Source organism: Amblyomma americanum, chromosome 6 (genome assembly GCF_052857255.1).
Source record: "Amblyomma americanum isolate KBUSLIRL-KWMA chromosome 6, ASM5285725v1, whole genome shotgun sequence".
Lineage (NCBI taxonomy): Eukaryota > Metazoa > Arthropoda > Arachnida > Ixodida > Ixodidae > Amblyomma > Amblyomma americanum.
Window position 1 is genome coordinate 108,032,352 of NC_135502.1, and position 21,227 is coordinate 108,053,578.

The following is a 21,227-nucleotide window of genomic DNA, read 5'->3' on the forward strand; positions in this document are numbered from 1 at the left end:
CCTAAATGATTTTTTTTGTCTGCATGCAGAATTGACTGTAGAGACGTCTTGTTTCAGGCCTTGGTGGTCCTTAACGCTTTTGATAAACATTTACAGCTTTTGATGAGTGTGCCCTCTGCATTCAACTTTTTTCCTAACTCCAAGTGGATTGTTGATTCTGGCATTTTATTTAAAGTAGTCTGCCTGTACAACACAGGCTCAGTTGTCACCCAGAGCGCCCTCGGCACACCTCCCGTGCAAGATTCAACTAGCGAAAGGGACCGTGTGAGCCACTGCATGGAGTCTACTTCCGGCACGGGTAACCACCGGGGTAAACTCACAGGAAATGTGCTGCATGAATGCACTGACTGCAACAAGAGATGCAAAACAAGATCTGAGCTAGTGGTGCATCTCCGAGTCCATACCGGCGACCGCCCATACCATTGTAACGACTGTGGAAACAGCTTTGCACAACAGTCCACTTTGAAGAAACACAAGCGCACTCACACTGGTGAACGACCTTACCATTGTAGCCAATGCGATAACAGCTTTACTCAAAAGAGCAACCTGTTCAGACATCAGCGGACTCACACTGGTGAACGTCCTTACCGTTGTGACCATTGTGGTAGCACCTTTGCACTGAAGCAGAGCCTGGTGCTACACATCCGTACCCACACTGGTGAAAAGCCGTTTCAGTGCCAGCTCTGCCCCATGGCCTTTATGGGGCATTCAGCCCTTGCCAGTCACCTTATATCCCATAAGCGCAAAAAGCCCTACCAGTGTGACTTGTGCCAAAAGACATTCAGTCGGAAGGAATACATAAAAAACCACAAGGAGAGGAGACACAAGGAATAGCATTGGTCCCTAATGCCCTTAGTCAATGTTTTGCTAGTTAGCCTTTTGTGTGTACACTAACGATATTCTAGCTGAGTTCCCTATGAAAAGTGTTGGTATGATTAGCCACATTTGTAAGTTTTGTTCATTTTGACAAACTTGTCAGAAAGCGGCACTGGTAGTGCCCTCAGAGAAACACATAGACAGCCGCTCAGTCTTTCCCGTACAAGTACGACGAGTCTCTTAAGCTCGAAAACTTGCATTAGTGGCAGCAAAATCGCAGCATTCATGAATGACGTCACTTACTCTTAATGAGAGACTGAAAAACTTTATATCCAATATTTATCGCTGGTGCGGTTTGTCATTGCGGTTTGTCAGCTTGCCTCAGTGAAACTGGAGGAGTAAAAGTGCGCGAAACAATTCCATTTAATCTTGAAGCCTGAGTGGGCTAATTTTTGTGACAATATAATTCACTCACATTACTGAAGCTATAAATGTTTTTATGACAACACAGTAAAACTTGCTCTTGTGTAAATTTTTGTGTGTTTATTCCTGCAGTGTTAGTGGCAGGAATGAGTAAGGAAAAGCAGGCGTCCAACCTCGGATTGATGTGTCTTGCATTAGTTTTTGGCTTTAAGAGTTGACAGTTGTTTGAAACAAGAGCTGACAAAAGAGTTCACTAGCATTTTTCACCTTTTCTCAGGGTGCTGTCTCTGCTCGATATAAATGGCATAATATTTGTGGAGCATTGTTACCATACCATTTTCAATCTATTTAATCTGTCAGACTAACAGCTCTTTGTGACAATTTTGCATTGTGCTAGCTTCTTTGTTGTGTTGGTGTTATTTGAAAAAGCCTGCTCTGTTTACACAAGGTGTTCATAACAAACGGCTGCAAGGGTCGTGCCTGCTCAAACAAAAAGTACTGTCATTAGTACTTGTGAAAACATTGTAATCTTGTATGGTATTGTAAAGCTCGCAACTTGGTTCATATGTGTGAAAATGCTTAGTGTCGATGGTTCAAAATCGACGTGCTATGTTGCAAGTGCTGTGGTACAAAATAATTGAGAAAAGCAGTACAGCTATCTCGATGTGTGTGTCCATCTTCACTGCAGAGTGTTGCGCTCTCTCTGTGGCTGTAGAAAAAATAAATAATAACTTCGAGAACAGCATCATTTCCGCTGATTCTCTAAGCATGCTCCCCTCACTTCACCATGCAAATACAGTTCCACCATTAATCGGAGACATCATATGCACAACGTAACAAGAGCCACAACAGATCGAGATGACAAAATTTTGCTGGGTTCCGAGCGATGTTGGAATCAGTGGCAGTGAGAAGGCAGATCCACGTGCTGCACAAGCTCAACACAAAGAAATCAAGAGTGAACATTTCCTACAAATGGTACTGTATAAGCTATATTCTGTAAGCTTTCAACCGCCATCGTTGAAATTGGTAGCCTATGTAACATTTGTACTGCCCAATCTAGAGTATGCATGCGCTGTTTGGGACCGTAATCAAATTAACATTTATAATGCATTAAGCAGTACAAAACCAAGCCGCAAGGTTGATCCCTGCTTATTCTTAGCGTGAAAGTGTTACGGAACTAATATGCAGTGGTCATCTCGCAAACTTGGAGTATAGACAACTAAATTTGGGTTTTTTTTTTAATGATGTGTAAGGCATTATTAAACATGAATTACCACCTGCAATTCACCTATGACTGCTAAATAATTTATAATCGCATTTCTTTCACGTGCTGTTTCAATTTCAACAGCCGAATGAGCACTGTGACGTCAACGTGTGCTTACAGGTCACGTGAAACATGAAAAAATGTCCACATAATCGCTGTTTCTACAGTCGTTTTCATTCCGGCTATTGAGGAAGGCTGGTTTCAGCACTGCAGTAAATTAAAACAATGAAGCAGCGATTATTACATGGACGTTTTTCCTTGCCTCACATGACACAAAAGCACTCTTTGACTCCACAGCCATCATTCGGCTATTGAAACTGAAAAAGCAGGACAGAAAAAATTGCATTATAAATTATTTAGCGGTCGTTGGCAAATTTCACATGGTGATTCATGCATAGTAGTGTCTTCCGCATCATTGCAGAGAAGAAAACATGGCACCAAAATTAGGTACCTATAGTCCTTTTAACTAACCGACGTCACATCGCAAGACTGTTTAATCACAAATTTCATTATCTTGTTCTGCAGGAGTCTATAATCATCCCTGCCTACCGCACCTCCAGCCGCATGAACAATGAAAAGGCCACCTATCCTTCACCTGCCCACACATCTACACATCTGTCTTCATTTTAGTGCGCACTGCAAAAGATCGGAATGACTCTCCCGTCCACATTGTCATCCATAGTGACCCATGACTATTCGAATCATCGATTGAAGCAATGTTAGGCTCTGTAACCTGCTTCCTCCTTCAAGTGGCTTTCGAGGTAATAAGAAAAAATAAATACAAATAAATTGCAGTCTAAATGAAATATTGAAGTAAGTCATAAGATACACCTAGTATAACTTGTTATAACAGAATGGAAGTTATGGTCACACCAAAATTTTTCATTGAAGTCATTTTGTGTATATTTAAAAAAAATAGGTTTAAAGATCATTCAAGTAAATGCTGAAGTAAAATAAGACCCACTTCTTTTTCACTGCCAGGTATGTCACTTTGGTCATGCAGAGAGAGAGTGAAAGGATTAGAACTTCAGTACGGGACTTGGGTCATTTGCTTGCTTGGTCATCACAAAGAAATAGAAGTTGAAATAAGTTGCTTATGATTAAGCTTTGAGGCTGAAATTTCTTGACATTTGTTGTTATTGAAGTTCCTCAAACGGAAACTATAAAGCATATATTGAATCGCATTAAAGGTGAAGCATGGAGGAATATACTATCAGATGATTCTGTGATCACTACAAAAATGATGCAGACAACTCAATGAGGGCCAATAGCTCCTCTAGATGAATTTAAATGCCAGATTAGAGTATAAATAAATCATAAATCAATAATATGTTAAAAAGATTGCTTGAAAAGTTTCAAATCGGGTCATTTATTGAGCAGAACAAAATAAAAGGTGCTGTACTTGTTCTGCCTATACGCTGATGAAAAAGCATAAATGCCTAACAGTGTACATATCAGCGCTCTTTCCTATTGAAGTCATTCATTGAATTATTTTTATGTTGCCTTCGCATATTTTGTGCGCGCATTTATATGTACAGTTGTATTGCAAAAAAAAGACATCAACATTTGAGGTGAAAGTGTCACCACAAATAATGTTTTACATTCATGGGCAAAAATGAACAAAATGAGGAAAAAAACATTTTCCACAGTTCTATTCTGAATGTCTACGGTTTATGGTTCCAGTATTAGAATTCTGGACTAGCACTGCAGACACAAAGCAATGAAAACTTGCATGAACTGAACTGCAGCTCAACTCTCCTTTTTAAGAAGTCAAGTTCCCTCTTCAGTGAAGCAGTGTGTTCTTGTTCGAGACGGTATTGTTGTTTCCAATACTTCACCTCCTTCTCTGCGTCTTTCAAATGCGAAGACACAACAGACTCATCATCCGATTCACTACTGTCGTCGAGAATTTTCTGCCTGCGCTTCTTGCTGGCCTAAACATAGAAAGATTCCCAACATGCAGTGCAGATGTTTGAACTACACACTGCACATACAAGATAAAGAAAAGGTCAAATTAGTCAAATTTTATAATCTTTCATTGCATTTTTGACAAATCCCCATTAAATAGGATTTCTTCACGACGCAACACAGGCACTGTCAAGTATGGTTACTTGTAAAGAACACATCCATTTGATCCTCAAATTATTATGATGCATGCAACTGACACTGTAGTAAATCAGTTTGCTAACATACTTATCAACCCATCAGTTGCACCAAAAGGGTGAAACACACATGCTACTTGAGAAAGGACTGCAGTTAGTGCAACACTTCGTCTAATGTCTACTGCGGAGTGAAAAAGCCAGGGATCTAAAATCATAAGAACAATTCACCTGTTGCAGAGTATGTAAAATAATATGTGGTTAATTTTGCAATCTTGAAATATTACCTTTCTGCCAGTTTAAATAATGTATGTACACCAGCTACCGCATGTGCCCAAGTCTATTATTCTGTTTGGCCCCCTATGGGGACATTCATGCTTCACCTTTGAGACAAACATGGGCAGGTTGTTAAAACTAGTAACCTCTACTAATGGAGTGGCACTACAAACTGCCACACGGCTTCAGCTGCACAGCAGCCTGTTGTCTTTAAAGGCAGGGTCAAGGAGCCATGCATTGTTTGTTACTGATTGGAAAAATGCAGGCAAAAGGGATGCAATCAGTATTACACCCCTAGGCATGCCAAAAGCAGACAGGGGTGATTTTTTTGGCTACACAGAATTAAGTGGAAAAGAAGTAATTGAATTTAGAACGTTGAAGGTTTGCGCTGTAATTACATCAGAAAGGTATGTAACAGCAGACATGTCAGGATAAATAGCACAGCTGTTATCTTGGCTGATGGCATATATGCTAGAGCCAAGTCACCTCTCTGTCTGCACACCGCACTCAAGCGAGAGATTGTGCAGGAGCGCTTCTACGACAACTCCCTTGGCAGTGCACTACTCTTAGAGGCTCGAGCGGGGGTGCTGCGCATGAAGGTTGCAAGCCCGGATTGCCGGCCAGGTCAATGCGGACATCATGTGCACAATGTGTGGGCAGGATGAGGATTCGATCGAGCATGTTGTTCTGTTGTGTAGATCACTCCACCCCTGCCAACTGAATGGATGTACCCTTCTGCAAGTGCTATGTTTCGACTCAAGTCAGCCGACAGAGGGTGGAGCGACCGACAGCAAGGTGAATGAGCAAGAAGCCTTTTCCAAGGCCAGGGCGGTCGAAACAACTAAACACCACCTTGAAAATTGGAATAGGCTCAAGTGATGGGTCGTGGTGACGACACGGTAGGACAGACTCCGTTGTAGCGTCTCAAAAAAAGTTGACTAGGACTTTTGTGTAAGGTCCGCCCATTATAAAGGGATAAGCCCCATGATCCGATCCGAAATTTCGTGCGTTGCCGGTTGTGCCAGTTCCTCGATCTGTTTCTTTACATATTTGTTTTTGTGGGTTGTCGGTCTGTGTGAAGAAGAAGCTTTGCACAAGGAAATTTATGTGCCTATAAAGCAAGGGGAAATGCATGCGACCCAGTGAACATCACTTTTTGCAGCATGTGCTAGTGAAGGCACGGTCCGTCTTTGTGCGTGCTTGCCCAAATGTCGCCGCACAGTCACAAAAGTCTAACCACAATAGCAGACAAATTTGCTCCGTTGAAACCTGCTGGAGTTATTCCTTTAAACCTCCTATGTTAACACATCAGTAGGGCGTTAATTTATATGTGCATCTTCAGCCACAACCATTTCACTGACTCGGTCACCAGTGAGCTTTCAATGCCTTATTTTTCTTGTAGCAGGCTTTAGTAAAGATAGCACATTGGTGGAGATCTCGCTGTTCACAATTCTTTTGGCATGTCTGCGTTCTGTGGGTGTAATCGCATTGCAAATGCAACACATAGTTCTTTTGCAATCTACAGCATTGCCGTGAAAATGGAGATGCTTTATGAATTCTGTGACGGCATGTATAACATAGTTCATAGTGCGTTATGGTGACTTGTGGAAGCTGGTGAACCATATCTCAATGGCGGTACGTGTAACCAGCAGTTTACGCCGAAAACTGGTACAAACAGCTAGGTGACGCGCGTACCACCAGGCTTTTTTTCCCATCTAGAAGTCAAAATTACGATTGAAACTATGAGGCGCTCAGTGTTCAGGCCTTTTGTCTATAATATTCACTGAATGAACTACTCGGGCACGGATTGAGTAGGAGTGATTCGCCCTGCCAACCTTGCATCGCATCGCCTCATGTGTAACTTTTGCTTCTCAAAGACGTATTGACTCGCAAGGCGAAATTGTGGCAAGAGGTAAAGCAACGTCCAAGGGGTGCCAGCCACGGCACTTAGAGTTTATCACACCAAAATGTTCTTGTGTTCACTACAGTTGTATGGTGAACAACTTTTTGGGCGCGGACTTAGCCTGCGTGAACAGGTGGGCTAGCTTTGGCAGCATTGCCAGCTATGAATGAAATGGAGTATATTTTTTATTTATACAGGTACCTGCAGCACCACAAGGGCATTATTGCAGGGAGGGACAATTGTTAGAAGATGAACGTGTGACAAAAACTTAAAACAGCTAAGCATAGTTGGTAAAAGCAAGAAAGTAACAAAATATGTAACATCGATAAGTCACCTCGACAGCAGTCTTCAGTGTACCGCAGTGCAAATGCAAAGGAGTCCCTTCTACAAACATTTTTTTTTGGTGTTCCACGGGTGCGTTGTTCCACTCGAAAAGTGATGTTCTATCGGATTAAACTGCACAATGCTTTCGTCTTTTCTGACAGACAGGAAAGCATTACCACCCTCTGATCATTCATAAGTAAAGCTGTGAGATGGTATTTACATTTCTGGTATGTCAGCAGTGATACTGTAGCAATGTTCAAATTTTATTTTGCAGCTTACTTTCTCCTCCATGGTTGGTAATATCACCATAGTTTTTAGTCACATATAAATATATGTGTCTGCAAAGATTCAAATTGGTGGTCAAAAATGAATATTCCTACTCTGATGCTCTTTGGATTAGGTTCGCACCCTGAAGTTTTAACTAGAGGTTTCAAGTTCTATTGACCACATTTTTAAGCTTAACGCAGATTAGTGCTATCTGTGCCTTTCTTTATGCGAAAATTAGACAGCTTGTACATGTGTCAGAAATGGTATACTGATTGCGATTTGTCATGGTAATAGAACTCTCACGAATATTAGTTACCTAGTTGGCCGCCGCAGTGACTCGATGGTTACGGCGCTCGGCTGCTGACCAAAAGGACGCGGCTTCGATCCCGGCCACTGCGGTCGAATTTAGATAGAGGCGTGATTCTAGAGGCCCATACTGTGCGATGCTGGTGCACATGAGAGAACCCCAGGTGATCGAAATTTATGGAGATCTAACTACGGCATCCCTCTGCCTGAGTCACTTTGGTTTCAACTTGGATATTACAGGTTTCAAGCTGGATAGGTCGCATTTTGAAGTGTAACACAGATTAGTGCAATCTGAGCATTTTTTTATGCCAAAATTAGCTTATATATGTGTCACAAATAATATACTGGTTGTAATGTGTCATGGTAATTCAAACTCTTAGCAATGTAAAGTTAGGCAATCTTGTAGGTTTTAAGATCAAAATCTCTTGAACTAGCTTCATAATGGTTTCTTCGAGGCTTTCATAAAGCTGCTTGCTTTCGATAGAATCACTTGTGCCTCTGGACAACTTTTAAGACTATGTACATAATCGTACCTAATGCTGTACGCATGGGCAGGTGCTCTGCTAACGACTTGATTATCAGTCTTATCAATGCTACAAGACTGACTAGGGAGGACATCTGCGCTACCATTGTTTAGAACTGTGGTGTTGTGCCCAAGGAGTACTGTGCTGCTTTTGCAGCAGTATATCTGTAAGCATTTTATTTCTGCATGCAGGGTTAGTCATGCAAGCACTGCTGAACGCAACAAATGCAGGAAATGCCTCTGGCTTCATTAAAAAGTCTAACTTCTTATGACTCATGTTTTTTAGAAATATCTGGGGTCCGACAGCTATCTGAAGATGTCATTATGATGGCAGTGATTGTACACTCATTGATTCTAGGGTCCATAAATTTCAGTTTAGCTGCATTGTCTATCGATTTCCTTCACTTTTCAATTCCCTGAGAACTAAGATGTTGGGATATACTACCACCCCTAAAGCACTGAATTAGAAAAAACGCATTGTTTCTAAACAGACATTACTGCAGTATGGTGTCATATCTCTTGTTAGACACTAATTGTACATTCCTTATCACACAGCCAGGTGACGTGGCCGCATTAGAAGGGGGAGGATATTGGCAACATCGTGGGAATTCCCTGGGTGCTCACATAAGCAAGGACCAAAAGACCACTTATTAGACAGCAGTGCTGTTAACACACACACCTTGTGAAAACTATGGCTAGAGATGGTAAAGAAGCGTCTGCATCATGCAAACTTTGAGCAGGACTGCAAACTCAAGCAACAAGCTCGGACGCGGCGAAAAAGATAAAAAATGCGACCCTGCCTGCCTTATACTGTTAGCGTCCGGAGTACGAGATTGCCGAGTGGCCGGAAAAGTTTCCGCAAGGCCTCGTGGAATGTCACGCCGACATGTTCGCATGCGATGAGTTCCTGAGGCAAAAAGAGAGAGAGCACTGTCTCCCAAATGCCTGTAACAGTCAACTCCGTCTGTCGGCGCTACACTTTGAATTTCTCTGTGAGATCACATCCACAAGGATAGCTTTGCTTTGAGATGCATAAGGCTGTGTGTGCTGATAAAATAAGTAGCTGCCTCAACATGTCTGATCTGCAATTTAGGGTGCACTCTGCTGGCTCCTGGCACCTCCTTGAGGCAGTGGATCCGAATTTAACCTTAGCCAGGACTGTGCATCTTAAATTGCACCTGCTTTGCCTATATGCATCACACCATCGGTATCCTATGCATGAGTGTCGTTTCTGCTGCCGTGGTTTCTTGGCAAGATAAAATGTATTCCTGCTTATTAATGGCTGCCTCTGACATTATGGGGCCATGATGCCCGTCGATCACACAAAATATTCTCTGCCTATTCCATCTACAAGTGGCTACTGTATTGAATTCTTTTTTTGTGTAATTGTGGCTTTCCCTTGTGTATTTTATGCTTTTCTATGTGCCTCTTTGCAGAGAAATCAAGTGTACTCCCAGATGGAGTGTTAGGTTCTGGAGGCCACACTCATCGGGCACCACCATGTGGGCTCGACACCTGTACAGCCATGCTGCGCACTTTGACACCATTCGCCTTTATCACACAGGTGTGTAGTTGTGAATCAGTTTTACTAAGAAGACTAGCGATCGTTTTCTAGTGTAGCTGCTGAGCCCACAGTGCCTTGTTGCTTTGCTCTGCCAGTGTATTGATGTCTTCTGATTCCCCCTCTTCTTATCTTCATTAACAATCTTCCTCGGTGCATAAACAATAACATTTGCTTGTTTGCAAACTGCATAGTTTATGCTGAAATAAGTTATCATGAGGACAGTCTTAGCATACAATGTGACTTACTAGCAGCAGGAAATTTGTATAAAAAATGGTCCTTAAACATCACTAATTTTAAGCTGAATCATTTGAATCACACATAGGTACTTTCTGTATGGCTCAAGTTCGCAGTCTACTGAACCGTACAAATATCTTGCATTACGCCTTTCTAATGATATTACATAGCCAATGCACATTAACCACGCTTAAGCATCAAGCCAATCCTGGGCTATCTTCAACGCTTAGTGAATGAAGTCCTACACCACATTACTACACTCTAAGTTAGAATATGCAGCCAGAAAGCCCAAATCAATAGTACCTTTTTGAGAGCATTGAAACCATCCAAAATTGTGCCACTAGATATGTCTGTTCCAGTTGTTCATCCTACACTGGTGTAAAGGCCGGTTCACACGACGGACCGTTTGCCCGCAGCCCGCGCATCACGTGTTCGTGCGTCACCAAATTGAGAGGCGTGCTGTCGGCCCACTGACTGGACTACCAAGGAAGTTCAAGTGCCTCTCTCCTCGCGGGAATTAGCGGCGGCCCCCAAAGACGCACGTGCTAGCTCTGGCAACCACCGCTCCTGCCAATATTTCGGCTGCTGCATTTTGTGAGTGACGTTGAGCTGGCACGCTGTTTTGACAAGCTGCACTGCGTTCGCTACCATGACAAAGCTATCGACTGGGCTAGCAAGATGGCCCAGGCCACTGATGAATTGGACAAAGGGCCGCACCTGCATCATTCAATCGCAGTCATAAGTCGGGAGGAAAAACCAGTTTGATCAGCTTTGCAAAACGCTTTAAAATAATCTGGCAACAGTGGTACACCCACCGCATCACCTGCTCTTTTGCCCTGTCGCATCCGCTTGATGCCATCGGATCGCAGGATAGTTTTTAGTGGCGCATGAACACGTGATGCGCGGGCTGCGGGCGAACGGACCGTTGTGTAAATCTGCTTTAACCGAACTAAGCCGACCCAGCTTATCCTTATTAAAGCACTGCTGAAAATTTGCCACTTTAGCCGTGTTTAATCAATTCTACTATTCACTCGTGATGAGCACCATTGCAAGCACTCGCAGTTTTCATCTCGCCACAAAAACAGTCAGTCAATAGGTGCCCAAAAACAAACATTTGTGCAGTCTTCCTTCATGTGAATAGCAAAAGATTCCAGTGCTGCTGTAATCGCAGAATGTTTTTATTTATTTATATTAGTAATCTAATAAAGATAAAACAAAGCAGAAGATTTGGCTAAGTTCAAAGATACGCTGAAATCTTATGACTTACCTAAGCTTCTGGTATGTTTCTGCTCTAAGCTTTATCTATTGTACTGTGTTTTACTATTGAGTTTTTGTTGTTTACTAATTTGTTATTCAGTTCTTATCTGCACCTTTATCTTTTTGTTGATTTTTTTAACCATGGCAGCATTTGAGTGCTTTGCATTTTGATCTTGTGAGCTGTTTGCCTATGTACAAGTTGTATTTATTATCTTGATGTTTGCATCGTGCAGAATATGGTCTTTTTTGTTTTAGTTTAATTTCTGTACAAACTACCCATAATGTAATGGCTTTTTCTGGGTTTTTTGAAGTCATATTATAAATACATAAATAAATGTTCAGAATATTTGCACCATGACGCCAAAAGTAATTGCTTCTAATATTCTGCTAACTCATATGGTTTATGGTGTGTAACATCCCAAAGCTGCTCAGGCTATCAGTGCAGAGCTCCAGATAATTGTGACCACCTGGGGTTCATAAACCTACACTGACGTTGCACAGTGCATGGGCCCCCTGACATTTTGCAGGAGTGCTTCCCTCTAAATGCATGGCTATTACTAACAGCCAACTATAAATTTTTGTTTCAAACAGCCAACTACTAATTTTTATTTACAGCCATGTGCCTAAAATTGCTAGCTACAAAGTTATCTATCAGAAATTAAGTAACCAGCTTACATGTTGAATTCATTAGCCTGTTTTGTGATCTCTGCCAATACTGGTATTACTATGCCACAAAAGGTATCTTATGTGATAGTGCCTGTCTTTTAAAATTTCCGCTGGGCCTAGCTGAAACACCTAGTTGGATACTATGCATATTTTTCAGAACAAACCGTTTTGGTGATTTCTAAGTCATAAAATGTGAGAAAAATATCAACATAATTGGAGCTCCAAGATATGAAAAGCACCAATACATTCATTGTGTATTGTACAGATTTAAGCCTTCCCCAGCTTTCTTCTGCACTGCAAACTTAGCTGGGCCCTTCAATCAGCCCTGAGCAATGGCACAGCAATGCAAGGGACAGAAAAAAAAAAATGTATGGTCATGTTTGTAATGTGACAGCAGCAATGGCTACTGCCATTGTTGCGACTTGTGGGCAGTGTACATTCTTGGTTGACAGCTGTTCCTTTGGGCCTGCTGCGATGACACAGTGGCTTTGGCGTTTACCTGCTGATACCAAGGTTGCAGGTTTGATCTCTGCTGCAGTGGCCAATTTCAGTAGAGGCGAAACTGAAAAACTCCCATGTGCTGTGTAATCGGCCAGAGTTGTTTGTAATTAATTACTTGTAATTAATTACATTTTTGCATAGTTTTGTAATCAACTGCATACATTTTTCAAATGGTAATGTTCCGGGTAATTCAGTAACTGTTCTGTGTAATCGATTACTGGTAATCAAGTACTTAGCAAAAGAAGGCTACCGGGGTGAAATGTCCGTGACGATGTGGTTGCATCAAATAGTTCGGCCACCCATGAAGGTGCGCATGGCTGCGTGACGTCTTGTGCTTTCAGTATTTGCTCCTGGTGTAGCTGGCACCATCTGTGGGTGCTTCTTGCAATACGTCGTGCCGCGAATTCGTTGTAATAAAAAAAAACTGGTTCATCTTTGACCTATTAAAAACGGTGCAAAGATGGCATGGAGGATGAGAAATTACTTACAAGACAGGTGGTGACTACCAACTGACTCAATTAGCTTCAGAGGGACACGCTTTGCAGGCACAACCATCGCTCATGCACAACATCTATCATGTGATCAAGCGATAAACCTATATTTCTCAATGCAGTCGTTGCTTGCAAACAACGCATGCCACAGTTCTACATAGCAGAAAACAAGAAAATCGATATAAAACTGGCTTATAATTTAACAATATCTTTCAATCCGTGGATCTTGCCAGCAATCACCTATGGGGCAGAAACGTGAAGGCTAACGAAAAGGGTTCAACTTAAATGGCAAAAAACGCAGCAAACCATGGCAAGATAAATGATAGGTGTAACATTAACAGACCGGAAGCAGGCAGAATGGCTGAGGGAATAAACGTGTGTTAATGACATTCTCGATGAAATCAAAGGAACAAATGGGCTTGGACAGGGCATGTAGTTCGAAGGCAAGATAACTGCTGGTCCTTAAGGGTAACAGAGTGGATTCCAAGAGAAGCCAAGCATGGTTAGGTGGGCAAATGAGATTAAATAGTTTGCTGCTGGCAGAGGGCAGGTTTAATTGGAGAGACACTGGAAAAACTTTTCTCCTGCAGTGGGCTTAGGCTGCTGCTGCTGCTGATGATGATGATTCTGAATGTTGATTTGCAGTACAATATTCCCTTCAGGTACCAATTAAATCTGCTGAAAGGACCAATCTTTTTTATGTGCATAAATCATGATGACTAAAACAAACAGTAGTTATGCGCAAAAAATTATGCAAAAATATTCCAATTTTAGCATATTTTATTCGCATCCACATATGTGAACATAGTGCCTCATAGCTGCTACATGACTGAAAACGCTGCAGTATTTGCTTGCCTTTTTTAACTGTATGTTTGACATCAATAAATGTTTAGCTCTGAGAATATACGCTTAAGAGAACTATTATTTAGTTTACGTCCAGTGAAACAGATAAAAACCGTTGTTCTGTGATGATGGGCAGAGGAAAATTCGCCATTTCCAGTACTGAACTCGGCTTTTAGATGTGGAGCTTTCATGTCATTGCCGGTGGGCAGTTAACGTGTTCAGAAGTTGGGGCCAATGATTGCTTCCATCATAGGCAGTGGTTAAGTCTGGTTCAATCGAACGGGTCTCGAGAGATTGGAGCACAGGTGGAGAGGGAGAGAGAGAGAAAGCAGCTTGCAGCCTGTTTTACACATGGTGTTTACAAAAAAGCAAAATCATTTTAAAGATTGTTGTTTGCTCAATTTATGTCAAAGACCCTAAACAAACAATCCCCATCCTCCACCAGTGTGCTGATTGTTGTTTTGTATCCTTGGAGCTGAGCGGCCAGCTCTGGACTGACCATGGTGTGAGGACGTGGGCTCCCTTTTTCCGTCCCCCCTTGTGCATGCTGCCACTGTGTATATTTGCTCAGTCTCTGGTTTTATAAAAATTTTAATAATTCTTTCTAAAAAGCACAGTGAAATTTTGAAAATGATAGCGACGAAATGTTCAGTATTCCACCAAAAAGAAACATAAAAAATGGTTTCTTGCTTCGGATTCATGCAGTCTACATTCTAGCATAGACGTTTCAGAACTTTTCAATGTTGATAGGGGGCATAAGACCCTCCGAGGCTCCCCGTGGCTTTAAACACTTCTCATAGCGCCCTGTGTTTATCGGCAGTGACCCAGTATAGTGGCGGTTCTTTGCGACCATCTGCAGACTTCATTGCTTGGTCAGCTGCACTTCTTTGGAGATGCTTCTCCATCAACTATTTTTATGCTTGTTGTACAATGTTCTCAACACCTGCAAGCAATAAACCCATTCCATACCATACTAGCCCCCACCCCTCGAAAGAAAATCTGCATGGCAGGCAGAAAATGCGACTTTGATACTTTTGGCATTATGGCGCATTGTCCACGTTTGTGGAGGCGTTATTCTGAACATCCACTGAAGTACTTTTCTCATCTGTGACAATGAAATTTGGTGTAAATTGGTGTGTCATTTCTACGTTAACCTATTGACACACTGTGAACGGTAAATTGCATCACTCGTGACCATTTGAAAAGATAGCAAGCATGCAAAAATAAAACCTTTTCACTCGTCTTCCCCAAAACGCCATGATGCCCATCTTTTCTTATTGTTTACAAACACATTTTGCTGTAGCTGCAAGAGTGTTTATTTATTTGTTTATATTGATACCTTAAATGCCTCTCTTGGGGTATGCATGAGAGGTGGGTCCTTACAACACGTTGATGATTTTTTTTGTCAGTGAATGCCTTGAATTCGACTGTATTAGTGTGGTAAACTGATCAGCAGGAAGGCAATTCCGGTCTTGGGTGTCTGGGGAAAGAAGCAAAATGCACAGTAGTATGTGCAGGTGGTGATAAATGCGATCAGAAATATGGTGAGCTGGACTGATAACTGAACTTCCAAGTGGCGAGTCATAAAATTTGTGAGAGACAGTCTGGCAATTTCTTAGTGTGAAACAAGGGATTGAAGATTAGGTTCTGATTTCAGTTCGGTGGTGCTTGAATAAAAAGAATAATCTGAGTTTTGAATTTTGAACAGATTAAATGGTGAGAAAGATTTGCGTGGTGAAGGTCCCAAACAACGCATGCTTATTTCAGTTTGAGACGAACGAGTGTAAAATACGTCATCAGTTTTATATAGTGGGAGGTGGCAGGTTTACAGATGGTGCCACAAACTTTACAGGTAGGGTCAGAATAGTAAGAGCCTAAGAATCAAAGGTGGAAGTCGTGTCCACATCCACAGTGCTTCAAGGAGATGTACAGAGGACAGCTTTTTGTTATTTGTGTGATGTTATTTAAGTGCATAAAGCATTACAATTTATGTAACTATGCACTAACAGAAAAAATACATTTGAAGTGGAAAATTGTTAACTGTGAGTTTTGAAACTAATAAATGCTCCAAATGGAACTTCAAATGGCAATACATTAAATAAAACGAATCACTTGCAATGCATACTTGAAATGTCGATCTTGAAATGCTATCACCGTCTACCAAGTGGAGTCCAGTGCACGACAGAGGCCTGTTTCATTATTTCTTCGGTATATCTGGAAACAGTTTCTGTTCTAACATTTTTTGCAAACTGTAATGCTGTACATCAAACAGGTAAAAGCTCCTATTGGATCGATTTGCGTATGGCCTGATTAGAGCTGCTCTCAAATGGATGTACTTGGAGCTCACTCCTAATTCATGCCAATTGCAAACTTATATCAGCTGCATTTACTCAAAATTTCAAATTTGGTAATTGTGCACTTCGAACCTGGGGGCAATTCCACTATAACCTCAAAGTGGTGGAAACTTGAGCAATGCCTTGTTGAGGGTTGCTAAAGGGACCTAACCCAACTTGTTCCCAACGGAAGTTCCAGTACAAGCTGCCAACTCTGCACCCTTTGTTGGTTAAGACTTGCATAGCAATTTAAGCTTGTGAGGCTAGGAAATTGCAATACACATCTGCAAAAAAAAATTGGAGTGCACACTTAATCTCCACCATAAAGGTGTGACATGATAAGGCATATTAGGTTAATTCCCAATTTCCCATATATGCAGAAAGTCATTATCTATTTTACATTCATAGATATGTGCAAGTCCTCATACCTCAAGAGGCCGCCGCGGTTGCTCAGTGGTTATGGTACTTGGTTGCTGACCTTAAAGGAGCGAGTTCAATCCTGGCTGCAGCGGTCTCATTTCGATGGAGATGAAATGATCAAGGCCCATGTACTGTGTGAAGTCAGTTCATGTTAAAGGACCTTCACTATAACGTCCCTCATAGCCCGAGTCACTTTGGGACATTTGACCCACATGAACCATAAACCTCACCTCTCTCCTGATGCAGTGATGCAGCCACTGCCTTGCGATGGTTGGTGCTCCCAGCGGCAGGTCTTGTGCGGCCCAGGTTGCACTTCCCGAGCGACCAATCATTAATTTAACTGCCTCCTGCTGCAGTGAGCAGTTTCCTTACCGTCCGTGTCACATATAATGGGGAGTCTAAAATAAAAGTATGAAGGAAAGAGGTTTGAAGAAGACGAAGAGGATGGCGGTAAGGATGACATGGATTAACCGAAGACTAAAGAAGATGAAGAAGAAGCATTCAGTGAGGTGGGAGAGATGATTGATGGAGAAGAGAAGAAGACGACAAGGATTACGTGGACTAACGCCAAGGCTCTAAAAGGGCGAGGGAGAGCGAGGCACAGGGGGAGGAAGAACAGAGAAGCGGAGGCTCCGGCGGGTCAGGGACGCTTCGGCTGGAAGAGAGTGACGCCGGCTACTGCTTCGGTGAGCTCTCGTTCTACGGCTTTGCACCGTGGACTTCCTGCTATTCCTGAGCCTGTTCCGGGAACTCAACAGAGGACGGTACCACCTGCTACGGCCAGGGGTGTCTCCAGTGCTATTGCCACCCATCCAGGTGGTGCCCCCAACGTCAACAACACCGGCATCACCTCCATGGGCATTTGGACCGGAAGCTTGTACGACGCAGCCAGCAATGCCGCCAGCGGCGCCAGCCTCTACACGTCGAACGCCATCTCAACGCCGGCTACTGGACCCATGTAACATATCGCATCCGCACCGAACCAACCATGAGCATGAACGCCGACCGCTAACAGTAGAACGCTAGCAGTAGATGCTAGTAGCAATTCATGAAGTTACCCCATTTCTTGTCCTCTGCTGCAGGGCTACTTTTTTTTCGTCAGAGTGTGCCAATTAGCTCAACTCGTATTTTACTGCAGCTAATTTTCTGTCTACTTCAGCTTCCCCACTTGCTTGGAATATCTGTGTTCTCTGGAGGCTTCCTGATGTTTCTCTATGGCCTTTTCAACCTTAACCTTCCCATCCCAGTAGCTGTTAGATTTGCGCAGTCTTTTCCCTTTAGCACACTCTAGTTCAAATAGTCTCGTTAAATTTGTGTGAACAATTTTTTTAGTATGCTCAGAAGTTACTGCCTGATTTTTTTGGTTGCTATTTTGAATTGCTTTCCCAAGTAAAATAAACTGTCTAGTTGTTCATCTTGCCTTGTTCCTACATTGGTTTCCCCTCTAAAACTTGGTTTGATATGTTTGTGATCACTACCTACACTTGTGGAGCCACGTTCATATGCATTCATCACCCCTAGCATATTGAGCATCCTATGCGACATTTGTGCATAATATGTCAAGTGCACATTTCCTACCTCCCATGTTATGAGCTCTTGGAACTGTTAATATAACTAGGTGATTGTTGAATCTGTGTAGCCATGCCTTCTGTGCACACATTCATGTCCACAGCACGTCTAGCTAATTAATGTTGCTTGTTATACATTACTACCAACAAAGGGTACTATGCACATTGAAGCAAGGACACAACAAGCACACACTCTTAGTCCGCACTTGTTGTATACCCTTCTCTTCCTTATATGTCCGTAACCCTTTGCTTATAAGTATTGACAGACTTGCCCAACAATGTACTCTGCTATAATTATAGCTATCTTTTTGGCATTTGCTGCTGTTCACAGGTGTAAAAGGCCAAGGTGTTTGCTCACCTTTCCTTTTAACCATAAATGTACCTGCATTCCTGTTTGACCCTTTAACATTTCATACTTTTATGAATATCCCCAAATTCCGCTCCCCTTCTGCTGCCCATTATTAGACAGTTTTAGTATAGCGTACGCAAAACCTTTGCGTACGCAATGAAACAGCACATGTAGAATACGCATGCGCAGAATGCTAAAGGAAGCTTAGCGTTTACCGTACGCATGCAGTTTTCTGGAAATAGCATATCGTCACTGCGGGGCTTACGGAGACAACATGGCGGCCCCCTGTTTGCCCGGTTCGGTTCTAAAATACCTCGTCATTGCATTATTCGGCACTCAACTGGCTGTAAATGGTTGCATTCACTTCCGCTTCTTGTTATCTCACTCGGCACATTGTTATATGTGATAAGTTTTGCTAATTTTGAGATAGCAGTGTATTTTCAAGCCTGTAAGCCTAACAACAGACTGTTTACACTGTCGTCATGGCAACGGCCGTTTGTGTCATTTTTGTATGGCTTGAGGGCATGGCGTGGAAGCCGGAGGAACCATCTGCAAGTTCTAGCCGCCCTGCATCCGCCAAAGAAATAGCAGACGGCAAAAAGTGCGCGCTTTGCCGTGGCTTAGTTTGGATCAAATCGGCCTCAGAGTTTTTTTCTGACGTGTGGTGGCGCTAGGTACTTACCCAAACGTGGCTGAACCTGTGTTGTTTGTCCACTGAGCGCTTGTTGCAGAACGGTCCGCAAACGCTCATCTAAAAGCGGCGTTCACGCTTTGGATTTAGCGTGCGCAACAGACTCGCGTGTTGCGTATGCAAAGGATGCAAACGCTATACTAAAACTGTCTATTCGATTGCAGTTTTCCCATCCTTAGTCAGGTTGGTGTTTGCTCCGTGTCCCAAACATGTCTCCATAAACCCATGTGCCATCAAATCATCCTGTTGCTGCAGCCTCCGCAAAATAGCCCGAGATGGCTTCGCTTGACTAAACATTTTTCATTCATGGCTTTCGTTTCATAGAGCATTTTGCTGATGAAAGGCGCTTCTACGCCATACATTCACGTTAGGTAGGCCGCACTGAATGTTATAAATTAAGACATCAGGGTGAACAAACAACAACCTATTCTATTTTTAGGCGCAGTTGCCTCTACTTGCCGGGAAAACATTTTGTGGAGAGATTCGAAGGCGCTGCAGTGATGCCCACTCCAACGCAGTCATTTTATTGTCTGGTAAAAAACCGAAAAACTATACTACAGCCGTAGCGGAGCACACAAAGCACCACAACTGAACAAGTGCACTCGACTACGCATGACAGCATGTTACCAACATTACATACGACATCAAATGTATGTCATCCAGCATGTAGCTGTGGGGAAAAAAAAGTGACGAATCCTAGCGAAGTAGAAAAGAGTATGCAGCACCACCATTGCAAAATTTTTGCTGCAAACAAAACTGGATATTTAAAAATGTGTAATTTTAGTTACCAGCACAAAATCTTAGTACTATGTGGTAATGTGCTTAAATGTAAAAAAAAGCATTGAACTTTGGATTACATGGTGTTGCCACCTGCACTGCTCTCACAGAAACTTTCGCTGCGGCACAATAATGCTATTGTAGAAGTACACTGCTCGTTTCTGCAATCTTTAATTGACTGAAATATGCGGTGCTTCTCCGTCTTTATTACACGTACGACGAGTAAGTTATCCTCAGCAGACCCATTGTATCGATACGGTAAACATGCTCGTAAATGCGTTGACCCTTCTAATGTATGGGAGTTGTTCCATACAAGGTCTTCGAAAACTTTCAGGTCTTTAAATTTCTGGTCCTTTGTTTTACGCACGACGTAGCCTATACTTGGGGACTGGTTTTTGTGGCTATGCAGTGAAAGCTCAGAGGGCGAGGCTTTCACAACTGTGCTCTTATCACACTCTCACGACGGAGAAAGATAATTTGGCAGGACACGCCCATAGCTTCCGCAGCATAGCCACAAAAAGCTGTCCGCGAGTGTAGGCACTTTGTCACGTGACCCTTTTTTTTCTCCCGACTGACAGCGGAAAGTTTACCCTCAACTATGTATCATATTCACTGGTCAAAGGTCGCATAACATTCTTCTTTGCAGAGAGGATTGACCATTTTTGAAAATGGACAGTCGTATCTTAGTACCTCGGGTATTTTTAAGCCATAAAAAAGCGGAAGAGAAACTTTGTACTACAAGTGGCAAACAGAAGTATCTCCAATTCAGTTGGATGACAGCTGTCAGTTTGTTAACACTCGTGTAGTGCCTCCATTAAGGTGGAGAAACTGGCGAGGAATGAAGCAAACAATTGGGCTGAAACTTGACACACTATAGTCCAGCTGGGAATCCAATCAATACACATACTGGAAATCTAGCGTCTAAATCAGCTGCAATACCTCCACCAACAATCTTCAATTACAACTGATCTATGCACCAGCCGAGACACTCGCAGCACATATTTGCTGATCTCAGAAGGTAGTGTTCAGTTCGCACTACTATTAATCCACCAATACATTCACTTCAAAAGAGTTCAAAATGAACCCTAATTCACTTCTAACGAGTTCTTCTAAATCCAACTTTGTTGCCAGTAAATTCCGTTGCTGCTGGACAATAGTCAGCATATGCAGAAAGGGCCAGATAATTTTTTACTAAAACGGTAATTGGATGGAGTTCTGCGCTGTGTCCCAAGTTCCTCCGAAAGCATGCATGCTCCTCCGATAGTTTTCATTGCAAGAAACACTGCAAACAATAGTGTATGCGAAAACTGGCTTAAAAATAGTTTATAAATG

General features: G+C 42.4%; 1 protein-coding gene across 4 annotated transcripts in view; it reads left to right on the plus strand.

Annotated features, from left to right (window-relative positions):
- The window catches only part of LOC144093953 (uncharacterized), a 40,210-nt gene that overhangs the window by 18,311 nt on the left and 672 nt on the right, over positions 1–21,227 (plus strand). Inside the window, exons 3-5 of one of the 4 annotated variants that reach the window (XM_077627728.1) lie at positions 197–298; positions 9,638–9,765; positions 10,359–10,593. In XM_077627728.1, coding sequence (XP_077483854.1) covers positions 277–298; positions 9,638–9,765; positions 10,359–10,520 — 312 coding nt within the window. In that variant the 5' untranslated portion in view covers positions 197–276 and the 3' untranslated portion in view covers positions 10,521–10,593. Of the gene's footprint in view, positions 1–196; positions 299–3,445; positions 5,674–9,637; positions 9,766–10,358; positions 10,594–18,674; positions 20,118–21,227 lie in introns of those variants that run through there. The other 3 variants (XM_077627730.1, XM_077627729.1, XR_013306360.1) reach the window with 3 other exon arrangements.